The sequence below is a fragment of the Phasianus colchicus genome, chromosome 1 (genome assembly GCF_987193195.1).
Source record: "Phasianus colchicus chromosome 1, bPhaCol1.hap1.1, whole genome shotgun sequence".
NCBI classification, from domain to species: Eukaryota; Metazoa; Chordata; class Aves; order Galliformes; family Phasianidae; genus Phasianus; species Phasianus colchicus.
In genome coordinates, this window is record NC_143436.1 from 131,926,074 (window position 1) to 131,939,357 (window position 13,284).

General features: G+C 37.2%; 1 protein-coding gene across 1 annotated transcript in view; it reads left to right on the plus strand.

Moving 5' to 3' along the window:
* The window catches only part of OCA2 (OCA2 melanosomal transmembrane protein), a 206,934-nt gene that overhangs the window by 19,082 nt on the left and 174,568 nt on the right, over positions 1-13,284 (plus strand). The window contains exons 2-5 of the mRNA XM_090126753.1: positions 3,175-3,273; positions 3,872-4,060; positions 7,500-7,557; positions 8,632-8,704. Of these exons, the coding sequence (XP_089982879.1) occupies positions 3,175-3,273; positions 3,872-4,060; positions 7,500-7,557; positions 8,632-8,704 (419 nt within the window). The remainder of the gene's footprint in view (positions 1-3,174; positions 3,274-3,871; positions 4,061-7,499; positions 7,558-8,631; positions 8,705-13,284) is intronic.

A 13,284-nucleotide genomic window follows, 5' to 3' on the forward strand; every position in this document is an offset into this window, starting at 1 on the left:
TGTTTTTAGCTATGTTTATGAATTCTTCAGATTGTGTATTAGGAAGAATTTATTCTCAGAAAGAGTGGTGATGTATTGGAACAAGCTTTCCAGGGAGGTGGCATCACTGTCCCTGCAGGTGTTTAAGGAAAGGGTAGATGTAGTACTTAAGAATATGATTTAGTGGGCAATATTGATGGTGGGTGAACAGTTGGACTAGATAATCTTGGAGGTCTTTTCCAGCCTTAATGATTCTAAGATTGACTTCAGATTAAATTGTTTCAACTATCTTCCACCAAGCCTTGGTTGTCTCCTGGTTGCCACTGTTGTAGCTGTTTTGCCCTTCAGCACTGTTTGCCTGGTGGTTGCTCAGCCATGGTAGCAGTGAATACTTTCCGTGAACTCTCAGGCAAGGAGCAGAATATATCAGCTCTCATGTGTCTCTCTTGAAACTGAAAGTATGTTCACTCAAGTTTTTCTAAACAAAAACTGCCAATTCTGAATTTACCAATTTTTCTCTGTGCTACTCCAACCATTCTGCTATCAGCACTTCTTCTCAGTAGTAGAAACTACTGAGAAGTAGTAGAAGAGTACAAACTACTCAGAAGTAGTAGAAACCTACTGGGTTAAAAGCAGTTTCAGAATTTTTTTTTCCAAATTCATATGTGACTACCAAGCAACTGTGCACACAGAGACAGCATGATCTGCTGTTTCACCTTCTGCTTTCCTTTTCATCCATGTGAGAATCTGTGTGTGAGGAGTCTCTGCTCTGCACTCCTAACATACCTCAACACTGCAGTGGATATAGTGGGTTTGTGGTGGCAGAACACTGTCCTTGGCCCTCCCTGTTTCTTGAGGATAAGGATTGTCCTATGTATGTGTATGTGTATGTTTATGCATATATACATAGATAACACAAGGCAGTGTTGGTATCACCCTCCAACAATGAAGCAGAAAATGGAAACTTTTATGAAAAGTTTTCTGGTTACTGCTCTTAGATTTTGCACACATTCTAGGAGGAAAGGAAGAAAAATAAGCTTGTAATGTTTAATGAGGTGAATAATGCAAGTTTACATCAGAACTGTATATAATTTATACTTTTTGGAACCATTATTATTGTGTGTGTGTGTGTGTTTGTGTGTGTCTAGCAGCACAATCAGATAATCAGTCTTTGCATCAGTTAAATTTCTGAATGTGCGAGTTCAAGGTCCATCATCAGAATTTTTATTAACTGTGCCACCTTTGAATGCAGATTTCAAAGGTAACAGATTGCCAGGATTAGACAGAAACATACAGGTACTATTCAGTGAACACATGCTTGAAGTCATGATAGTGTTTTTACTATCTTTGTGGATTTCATTCTGTGAAAGCTCTAAGTAATCTTTCACATCTAAGGCTACAATAAGACTAGAATAGTGCTTGCTTTAAAGTATCAGAGTTTGTCCACTTAGACATTTTGTGTGAATTATGCTCTCCTACTTAAAAAAGGAAGCACTTCAATAACTTTGGAGTATGCAATCATCTCTTCACAGATGAAGTGTCAGTGCAGTGTAGCACCTGAATTCTAATCTGTTTTGCATTTCACCTGAGGTACTGGATAGTTCAGTCTCTCTCTAACACTATGTTCTCTTTCATTGAGACTGCAAATACAGTACCTAAAGCAGAGCTTGTTTGAGGACTGTGGCCACTCCTGGCTGAAATAACCACATTCATCTTCTCCACACCTAGCATGACTTCTGAACTGGTAACATGATTAAACAAGCAAGCAGATTCATTAACAGGAGGTTAATAGGATCACAGAATGGCTGAACCTGACCATTTGGCCCAGCCTCTGCTCCAGCAGGGCCACCCGGAGCAGGGTGCCCAGGGCCATGTGCAGGTGGCTGCTGGAGATCCCCATGGAGGAGACCCCACAGCCTCTGGGCAGCCTGTGCCACTGCTCTGTTACCCACACAGCACAGAAGTCACTCTTCCTGATGTTCAGATGGATCCTCCTGTGTCCCAGTATTTGTCCAGTGCTTCTTGTCCTGAACCTGGGTACCACATAGAAGTGCTTGGCTCAATCCTCTTTGCATCTTCCTGTCAGGTATTTATAGACATTAATGAGATCTCTCCTGAGCTTCCTCTCCTCCAGGCTGAACAGTCCCAGGTCTCTTAGCCATCTCTCATAAGAGAGATGCTTCAGTTCCCTGATAATTTCTGTGGCCCTATTCTGGACTGGTCACATCCAGCAATAGCAAAAGACATTTTATGTTTCCTTGAAGCTCTTGTGACCATTGCATCTAGGCTCTCCAGGAGTAATGAGATCTGTTTATTCGCTGTATGTCTAGAAAATTTCTTTGGGACTTTCTGGTGGTGAGGGCCTGCAGTTATGAATTGAATGAATTTATGTTCGTCTAAATAATGTTTGTTTTAATAGGAAATGTCCCTGGAAAAGCCAGGTCTTGGAAACTGCTCTAAATGTCTCAATTATTTCATCTCTCTCAGAAGTTTGCCCCAAAGTTAGACCCCCTTTGTCATTCTTGGTTCTCTTCAACTGTTTCTTAAGCTTTTGGATTTATATATTAGCAAAAGACTTATTAAATATGCTAAGCTGCAATATGGCCAGATATTAATCTCCGTATCTTACTTAATTATCTGCAGCACCAGGGCAAAGACTTGACTGAATCTTTTGGAAACAAATGTGCACCAGATAAAGCTTTCTTCCCTAATGCAGGGGGGTGATATGGTTGCTGGAGAGATTGTATGTTTCTCTGGTCTGTGTTCCAAATGGCAGAAATTATACTTTATTTTATGTTTGTATGTAGTATGCACACACAAAGTTATATAGAATAATCGAATGGCTTTGGTTGGAATATATTTTAGTTTTAATGTTCCACTGTGAAGTTAGGTTTGTAAAATGTAAGCATCTAAATGTGAATTATTTATCTATTGCTCATCTGGCATTTGGAGAGAATTTCAATAACTATTTTTGACATCACTTTTAGGATGAGGTAAATTTCGCTCATGCAGTCAACCATGACTACAAGGGAGTAGCTATAATGACTAGTTCAAACTTTGCGAAAACCTCAAGCTAAGAGAACACCATTCCTAAATAATATTTAACTAGTTAGATGCGTGTGTAGCAAATTATTTGTAGAACCATAGTGAATCACTGTACTACAGACTTACAGTTCTTTTTTCCCCTCTCCAAAGATACCACTTCAATTTTTCCAAACTGTTCAGCTCAAGGTCAAGAACCACTTGCTTTACAGAGAAGACACCACTGCTGAAGGTTTCCTCAGAGGAAAATGGGTGAGTTACTTTCATTTTACTCAAAATACATTTTTCCTAAGCTCTCTTCTATTTAATTGTGTATGGTTCTTTCTTATATTCTGACATCAAACCTAATGGGAAATAAAGTGGATGTCAGCAGTTGTGAGCAGAGAATTAGTCTGAAGTAGTTTGAGTGGAAAGAAGGGGCTATAAAAGAGATAGGGAATGATGTAAGGTCACAGGTCAGGTTGATTAGAGAGACCTTGGGATAAGCAACTGCAGGTTGCTCTCATTTTCTTCATATTGTGTTGTATTAGGTGCATTGAAAGACACAGTAGAGCTATAAGATGGATTCTTATTCTTGTGGATTACACATCAAATTCAGAGGCATGTCTGTCTGGTGCTTCAAAATGCTGGTTCTTCCAGGTGCACCTAAACATCACAAGGCTTTTGCTTCTCTATCTACCCAGTTGTGCCATCAAGAGGAGCTCAGTCTGTACTGAATAAGTATCTTTCTATGATTTTTTTCCATTAAAATCTATTACAGAGAAGCTAAGCATATGTAAGGTCAGTTGCATCTCATATCTGTTGAAATAAACTATTTTTTTGTTTTCTCTTTACTGAAAATATGTGACAGGTTGCCATGCATGGATCTTCATAATCCAGATTTTATCACAGATGATGATTCATGGGACAACAGCTCTGCTGAATTTGAACAGAGATTTCATCTGGGAAGTGAAATGACCAGTTTGTCTAGATCTGCTTCTTCTGAGAAATATGAAATCTTGGACAACCTTCATGTCAAGTTCAATTTATCAAAGATGAGGTCTGAATTCAAACATTATTTTATTTACTTTTTGAAGTTTCAGCAGTTTTAAAGTATAGATGGCTAGAAAATGATATATTTTCTGCAAATGAATAATGTAACACGCCATATTTAGGGTATATTTTATCATTGATAGTTTATAAATAAATCCTGATGAAACAGATTACAGCCTCTACCCAATGATCAATAGCTCTTTGCTCTTAAAAGCATTAATCAAGACACCTATTTTAAATCTGAATTTAAATAATGTTTCTATTGCTTTCAATATTTTAAAAGCCTTTTGGCTTTTCCACAGTTTTGTTTTTCAGTTTTCGGTTTCTTTGAAGAAATGTTTATCTTTAATTGAAATGTATATCTCTCTTTATATGGAATGATAGATACGCAGTCTTCTACTTACCTAACAATGTTTCTGGAATCATCATAGTAGCTTTTCATGAATATGCAATGCAAAATGTAGCCAAGAACTTTTCTGTCTTTAAGTACATTAATATATTTCACTCTTTATCTCAAAGTAGTCTTTTACCTCATTTAAGCAGGGGTGAAGTTAAAATCTTTTAACGTGCTGAAAAGTACGAATATAATAAGAGCTTAAATTCAAATGTTCTCAGGACTAGCAAAGCCTTTAGTCTCAGGTACAAACTCTCTCTGCCACTTCTAGATTTTCAACATTTCTTCTTGTTCTGGTTTGAATTGCTGATAACTCTGCAGTTTGCACGGAGCCCATGCACTTCATGCCCCTGTCTACATGTTGATCCATGGAGCCTTTTCTGACAAGAAGTTTATGACTCTTTTCCCAGTCTGTATGTTGTCTTAGCTCATCATTTCACAATTTTTTTCCTTCTTTCATTGTGCATATGGTATTGTGTGGAGTGCCACGATCCTGTACGCTGCTGAACAAATGGCGCAGGAGAATTTCAATGGCTGCAATTAGTGCAATATGAGCAGATGTGAAGAAGTTTGGCAGATGTCTTTCTTCAAGCTCTCTGTAGCTTTCCCTGGTATTTGATGGAACAAAAGCATTGAGCAGGAGAGTAGAATCAATTGTTTCCAGTATAGTATACGTTTATAGGGCTAGTGTATTTCTCTGGCAGAACTTCCTGTGAAATGTTTTCATTGCTATAGTGCTGGTTGTACATCCGGGGCCAGTTCCTTAGATGTTGCAAATCAGCATAAGTCTACAGAGATAATAAATGGAGCTAAAATGCCTGACGTGCAGATCAGACTAAAATTCATTTGGTTTAAAACAAGGAGTAAAGTCCTTTGTAGATTTATATTTCACGCATTTGCAACTAAAGTCAGGTAGGATTGTGCTGGAGGCATATATCAGTGGAGAGTTTGGCACAGTTTGTACTTCCATCACTGTGCCAGATTAATGCAGCAGAAAGAGACAGATTGCAAAACACAGACGAGTCAAAGGCTCATCACTTCTCAAATATAAGATGTTGAAAGTGCTGCTTCCTTAATACAAAAATGCCATGAAAACAAACAGAAGGGAGGAAAAGAGGCTTCTAAATTCTATGTTTAATAAAATAACCACTTCCAAAAGCTTTTTTTATCACATCTTGTCAACTCCTTGAGATGAGTTTCTGTTATTCACAGACAAGTGGTTATGAATTTATGTTTTAATTAATGCTTCTTGTTTTCTCCTTTATGTTTAAAATGAGTTATTGCTGTTTCTTTTTTCAATAGTAATTTGAATTATTATTATTTGAAATGATAATTTGGAAGTGCAAACAGAAAATGTCGAACACATTAAAACTAAAGCAATGTGGACTGGGCTTTAGTAATTCATAACATAACGAGCTCCCAAAAATACTGAAACAACTGTGATGTGAAGATAGGGAGAGTAGACAGATAGAATAGATGATGCATGAATAAGATGGCAATGTTTTCCATAAATCATACAGTAATGAAAGAAGTTATCAGCCGTGGGGTGCTGATAATGGCTTTTGTAGTCATTCCTCATTTTTAAAACTTTATTATCTTCTCTCCCACCTCAACTTGTTTTCCAGTAGAGAAAGGCTATCTGGTGCTTCTGGAAGCTACCTCACTGACTTTTTATCATCCTCCACCCTCTATGGATGTTTATCCCAGTGCAATGTTTGCATATAATTGCTACCACTCACATCTCCTAGGGTGTTGTAGCCCCTTTGTTGCAGTTTGACTGTGGTATCATATTTTCATCAGCTACTGTATTTTTTTCTGCTGTATTTTTTTTTTTCTTTTTTTTTTTGGAGAAGTCTAGTGAGGAAGGGATGTTGTTTTTTTTCAGTGATTTTGATTTAGGGACTTACTTCCACTGTGATTAAAAGTTATTTCTGACTGTCTTCAGATTACTTCACTTTAATATTTTGTTCTAAAGCATCTGTCAATTGAGTTATTTATTGCACTGCTTCTTTCTCAACTAATTATCCCAGTAACGTGAAATATTTTTCTTCTTGCTTGTCATCAGGCTTAAATCAAACCTTGCATTTGTCATTCTCTCAGAAAAGCAATGTTTGAATGTTTACTTTTGGAATAAATGGGGTGAGAACATCAATGTCTTCATTAGTGAAGACGTGTGATAAGGGCAAATAAGCAAAAAGAGTTCTGTAAATTAAGACATCTGGGCAACAAGAAAATAATTAAAGAATTGCCTTTTATGGTAAGATTTTAAAAAAACAACAAGGTGATTAAAAAATGATTAATCTTAAGATTTCTTACTTGAAAACATAAAGTTTCAACATTTCAGTTTAGAATTGTTCTTGTTTAGGCCACTCAGCAGTAAGCTCTGACATTTCAGAAGATTTGATGGCATTGTACCTCCAGAACTGGCCATTTCCTGGCATATATGTACTATGGAAAAAAAAAAAAGTCTAGATTTGCTAGAACATTTACCTAGAGTTGCTCACAAAGTATATCTGATTTGAAGAGTATTTAAGACCAGGATATCCTTAAAGCCTGTTCTTGCCTTCAAAGTGAATGTCTACTGGAAAACTGGTTTCAGGAATTTATTCATGAAAGCACCCCTCTATGCAGCAGTTTGTCCGTTCCATTCAGTCGTGCCATCTTCCTGTGTTCTACCTTCCTGCAAAGGGCTGTGCTTCTTTAAAGCCCAAGAAGAGGTCAAAGAGTGGCAAAGGTTCTGTTGGGAACCACCAGCAGGAAGATTGCTCCAAGTCTCAACACTAGCACATTCTGCAGCCTTCATTCAGCTTTTCTAAGGGGCATAACCTCCCTCTCATTCAGTGAGAGAAGGCTGGCAGCAAAGTGAGGACAGAGAGTCCTTCTAGTCACCAAGGCTTCCCATGCCCTGATGTAGTGTGATATTGTCCATGCTCTGACATGGTATGTTATTATTCTTAAGTTCTCAACATCTGAAATGGCAGAACTATTAAAAATATAGAAAAGATTTGTTTTAAAATAACTGTGCACTAAATACATGTTTCTTATATTTCAGACGCTGTCTAAAATTCCTGAAAATTTCAGTCCTTTTTATCTTTGTAGTAGTCTGCTCTGTAAGTATTGAATTTCTACCTTTTCCTCCTTCTCCTATTACATTTCTTACAATTAGTTGAAAATGATATTTGGTTTTAGGTGATAAAAAAGTCTCATGGATGGGAACAAGATGGTAAAAACTAGAAATAGTGTTCTGGTCCTTATGCCTAATCAGACAACTGCTCAGTGCACTGCCCTCCACCCTGGACAATGTGGCAGGCAATTGAGTTTGAGGAGAGAATTGAAATTTGTGTGTCATCAATCTTGCATTTAGGATGACTCTTCAGATACTGCTTAAAGCCTGGGAAATATTGGTATGTTTTCCCCCTTGGCAAAGTGTGTATCTCCTCATGTACAGACTTTTGAGCAGCAATTCTTTTGTGGAAGATACTAAAATGTAAACATTTTTTGAGGCACTCTGTTTCCAGTGTGGCTGCTGAAAATGGGCGGTCAGGAGCAGTTCCTACTAGTGAGTATTTACAGTAAATGAGAGTAGGCAGGTCTTCCCTGAAACTGAGGACTGAAAGGAAACTCTAGAAAAAAGACAGGTGAAGAGTGGTGATTTCTAGGAAGATGATAGACCCAGGGCATCTTTGCAAAATCTTTCGTTCTGTTTTGTTGCATTCTTCATTCTCTTTCACTGCTCTATGATACTTTTTTCTTCCTTTGTTGACCTTGTCTTTCTCTGAGAATTATTCTGTCCTTCGCTTCTTTTGCTGAAGACTCCAGGCAAGTTTTTTATTTTCCTGTCCTGTCTTTCACAATCCTCTTTCCTCTCCTTCTGCCCTTCCCACTAGAGCTGCTCTTGCTCTTCATTGTACCTCTCTAACCATACAAGTCCATCATCATTTTTGGCTCTTAAATTCACCTATCCATGGTGTCTGTAGAAACATGGGGATAAAATATATTGAAAATGTGACTTCGGTAGTAAGTTCACTGAGGGAAAATTATTTGTCCTTGACATGTGTACCTGGGCTGCTTTTCAGCTTTGGGGGAAACTTACCTAAAATACTGAAAGCAATCTTAAGATTTAATGTATTGTTTGAAAGTCTTTAAGTTTCTGATATAAGCTTAAGATTTTTTTTTTCCCCTAGATTTTGTTTGGCATTTACCCAGATCAACGTGTGTCCTGGCAGATGTTGGCTGTCTCGCCTCTGGAAAGCTTCTGTATCCTTCCTTCACCAAAGAAAACTTAAACTTTGTTAATGAAATGGTTGAATTACTGTTTTCTCTCTTATACTCAGAGTGGATTTAGTCTCCTCAGAGCATGGGCTGCCCTTAGATTTATTCTTTGATGCATACTGCAGTTGTGCACCACATCCAAGCTGGCCGTGATGAATAGTGCCTCTCTGTGGCGCTTTGTGGTTCCCATCCAGTTCTTATGTTGAGTTTCTGCATGAAACTTAAAGTTTGAAGATGGGATCAGCTTCTAGAAAATAGCCATGACTGTGACCAGTACATTCCCATAGCTGTAGCAACTACTCCCTGGGCCAGTGGCTTTCTATCACCTGTAGCATGTTTTAAGGATCATGATGCATAATTCATTGCAGGTGAATGCAAACCTGTTTGAAAGGCCTTTGAGGGATGAGCATTCAGTTAGTAAGCAATCAAAAACTTTTGCTACATTTCTTGTTTCCAATATATTTCTAATTTCATCAGTTTGATCTGCAATTTCTTTTACTAATATTAGAAGATGATTCAGCTATGGATATATTTTATGAGCATCAAGGGAGTGTAATCTTTTGAAAAGGTGCAGTAAGAGTTAATTCTTGAAAGATTCATTTTTTTCTATTTAATTAGACAGGTCCATAGCTTTAAATAGGCAGAGTCCATTTTAAACAGATTTGTTAGCATTCTCATTATTGCAAATAATGGCACAATATTACACAGCTATTAGTAGGGTAGATGAGGAAGAAAAGGTTAGTGCTTGGGGGCAATTTACAGTGAGAAGCAGAGATTGCTTTTTGGAAGGGAGCAAGAGAACTTTAGTAGGACAAATGAAACCTCAACAGTTAGCTCCCATCACACCATGGCTGTTGTAGCTCATTCTGCTGAGTCAGGGTGTAGTGGCATGAAATCTTTGAGTCCAAGTTTTAGTCAACTATCATAGCATAACTTGACTGGATCTCTTTCCACAGATTTTGCGTTGGAACCATAGTTACTGCACTGTGAGCATCGATTCTGCAACTGGTTATTCTTTTTTCTTGTTTCAGGGAGTTCAGACTGGGATATGAATACAATCAAGTATTTCTTTATTTCCTGTTTTATATGTAATGTCAAGATGCTTTAGCCAAATAGCTGTCAGACAGAATATAGCATTCTCATTCTTTATCTGACAAACCTGGAGCTGAAGCTTGTGTCATATGTGTCAAACGCTAGATGTTCTGTCCTTGCATTCTTACTCACTGAGCTGGGAGTAAGCAATCCAGAAAAGTCCTGCTTCGTTTTCAAGGCGACAGAATAATTCAAGCAGAAAGGTCAAGGAGAGAAATTTGTTTCTAAATGAGATTTGGAAAAGGTGTGAGCAATTCTGAATGTAATCTCACCACTGCTACTAGGTCTTTGCTCATGCAGACATAAGCTCATGTGTTTGTGTTGCTTTGTTGCATGGTGAAAAACCTTTTGGCTAGGCTTGAATAACGCTAACCATTCAGTCAGCAGTGTCAAAGATGTGATTTATGCTGGCTGAAGATTGCAGTATTCTCAGTGGACATTAAGAGCTATTCTTGAATGTCTACAAGAATTTCATGGTAGGCAGACAGGTGTGCTGTGATAGTTCTTGTCACCAAGCCCGTAGAGGTTGTATATGAGACTGCTTTGGGTGGAAACTCATGTGATACTGAATTATGCTAATGAATGCTCTTTCCTTCTTGCTTGTGTCTCAAGAGCAGTTGAAATGTGTTGAATAGGTACTAAGTATCATTCACTTGTTTTATTTTTTTTTTAAATCCTTCATCTCATTTCAATGCTTTTCCAGAAAAGCTCGTGCACTTTGAATTGTGTATTGAGTATATACACTCTTATGAATACATCTGCATACACTAGAAAAATCTGAAAAATAATAAACCAAAGGTGGAAATTTAAATAATTAAAAAATCAAATGGAGTCATCCCCACTGGACTTCGTCATTCTGGTGTTACTTAGATATTTATGTTTTTTTTTCTGTCATGCACGCGAAGTGTCAGACTTGTTTGCAGCTGTGACTGTCTCTGGCTGCTGCTTCTAATATAGTGCATCTTTAGCACTTTTCCATTTTCTCTAACTCCTGTTTGATGTTTCCATACCTTTGTTTATTGCTTGAATTTACTTTAGTTGATTTTTCCCCACTAACTTCTGTGTACTTCTTAGTATCTCACGTTTATCTCCCTTTGCTTTATCTATCCCCATGGATTCTAAGCAGACACATAGCGCTGAACTCTGCTGGCTGTAGTTTCTGAAAATTGAACCTTTCCTCCTGTGATTAGTAGAAGCTTTCTGAGTATGTAAGATGTTTTTTAACTCTAATTTGCCTATTGGCACAAGACCGAAATTAAATGGATTTAGTATGATTTTTTCGAAGTAGTGGTGTTATTGTTCCTTTTTGACAGGAACCTTAGGATTTATTTGCTTTTAAATTCAAACAATCAACTGTTTAATACCTGACAGAAATAAGTTTATGATAAGGCGAACATAAAGGATGCTTTTCTGTAGGAAGCAATATTCATAGCTCTTGTTAGTGTAAATCTGTGAAGCATTTTCAAACCTTTTGCTGAAAGGCCTTATGTTAAATGGGAAGCATCAATAATTAATGGGATGATATGCTTTTGGAAAGTGGGTTATAAAAATAGAAGAGGAGATATGGAGTCTGAAATATTACAGCATTTCCAATGTTGGGCCAGGTATCTATTCTAAGACATGAACATATTTATTTTCTGTAAATCCTTAATCGTTCAAACTTTCAAGTAACCACAGTCCATTAGCTGGTTAGTCACAGAAAGAATGATAATTATTCATTGCTCTTATTAATTAAACACAGAAGTTTTCCGTCTTGAAGAATGTTCTGAAATACTTGATGGATCCTGTTTGTTCCTTCATTTCTAAAAATTTCTGCCCTGACCTAAGCAAAATTTTAATTGTTTCTTAAGCTACAGGAAGCAGGCAGCTGTAACAGAAACCTGCGGTAACCCTTACAATCGAACTAGGCTTAATGAAATTCAGAAATAATGGGAACTTGTGGACATTATTGAGGAATTACACAATCAAACTGTACATTCATTCATTATAATTTAAAGAAGTGTCTGTCTCCCTAGTAGAGTAACTTCTTTTCTTTCCCTGCCCCTGGTTATTTTTTGCTACTTCAACATTTCATTGGTAGTAATATTGGTATTTTAAAAGAAAAGGTAGATCTTCTTCTAGTGCAGTCCTGGGTCAATGGGTCTCACATCATCTCTGTCCCTGACAGGTGTTTCACTGAGTCTTGTTTGCTTCCCTCTCAAGAGCCTCTGTACTTTTGCCAGTTACTACCATACAATGAGGGAAAGTTAGGGCAGCAATTTTGTTTTCCTTTTTCAGACTACTTGTCAGAACGTACTTCTTGTGGACCTGAAACCTAATAATAACCAGGGAGTGGATTTTGATTTTTTTTTTTTGTGTCTGGTCAAGAATTCTACAATTTTAAAATATATTTTAAATCCTTTCAGACCTGATCTGATTGTTTCCTTTGTATGTTTGATATCTCCTCATTTTAATTCTTTGTAGTGAGGACTGACATTTTGCATGTTATTTAAATTTACACAGCACCTGTAAAAAGTTCCTTACTCACTTGCTCTCTGAGCACTGTCACCACAAAACAGAACTTAGGGAAAATACATCATCTAATGTCATGACTGAACAGGTCTTTGGCCACCCTAAAAAGCCAGAGTCAAATTGACTAACTAGTGGCCATTTTCACTGGTTTCTCTCTCTCCTTGGTAGCTCTGAGAGATTTCATCATGCCCTAGCCAAGCTTAAAATATCAGAATCAGAAAGCAGAAAATATATCTTAGCAGTAATAAAATATTGAAATTTACATAATAGGCTAGATTTCTTATTTTAGTTGGATTTAGTGGAACTATTTGGAAAAAAAACTTGTATGGAAGTTGATAGGGGAGACATTAGACAGAGGAAACAAAATATGCTGACCTTATTATCAAATTCCTTGCTGAGGTAGAATGAGTTTGAATGATTGGTGCAAATGTGTTAATCATAGAGCAAGAAAAGGTCACTAGAAAAACTTGTAATCATGCCATGACCATTAGTGAGACTGAAAATCACCTTTTCTGCTCCCTGAGACAGAGATATTTATAGAAAGAAAGACTGTGAGGAAAAGAATACAGTTGGGGTGTTGAAAGCTTTTCAGCTTCCAAGAAGAACTTAAAAAATGGGTTCTTCTCCCAGGCAGTATAAGATAACTAACTAATGAAAAACAAAACAAACAAAAAAACCCACAACCAAAACAAAACACCACCAACAACAAAGCAAAGAAACAAACTCTTTAGATTGCTTTGGTTATTTTTCCTCTTCTAATTTATACTATGTTGTTGTTTTCGCCCTCCATTGTCAGACAATCTACAGTCATTTTTTGCTTTGAAGAAGACATTTAAAAATTCTTTGTTGCTGGAAATGAACTAAGCATTTTGGTCTGTAGGCAGTATTCAAGCTTCTAAGAAGATAGATGAAGACCAGACCATGTTCATTGTCAGGCAAAAAAGCAGAATATCAAAGCGTAT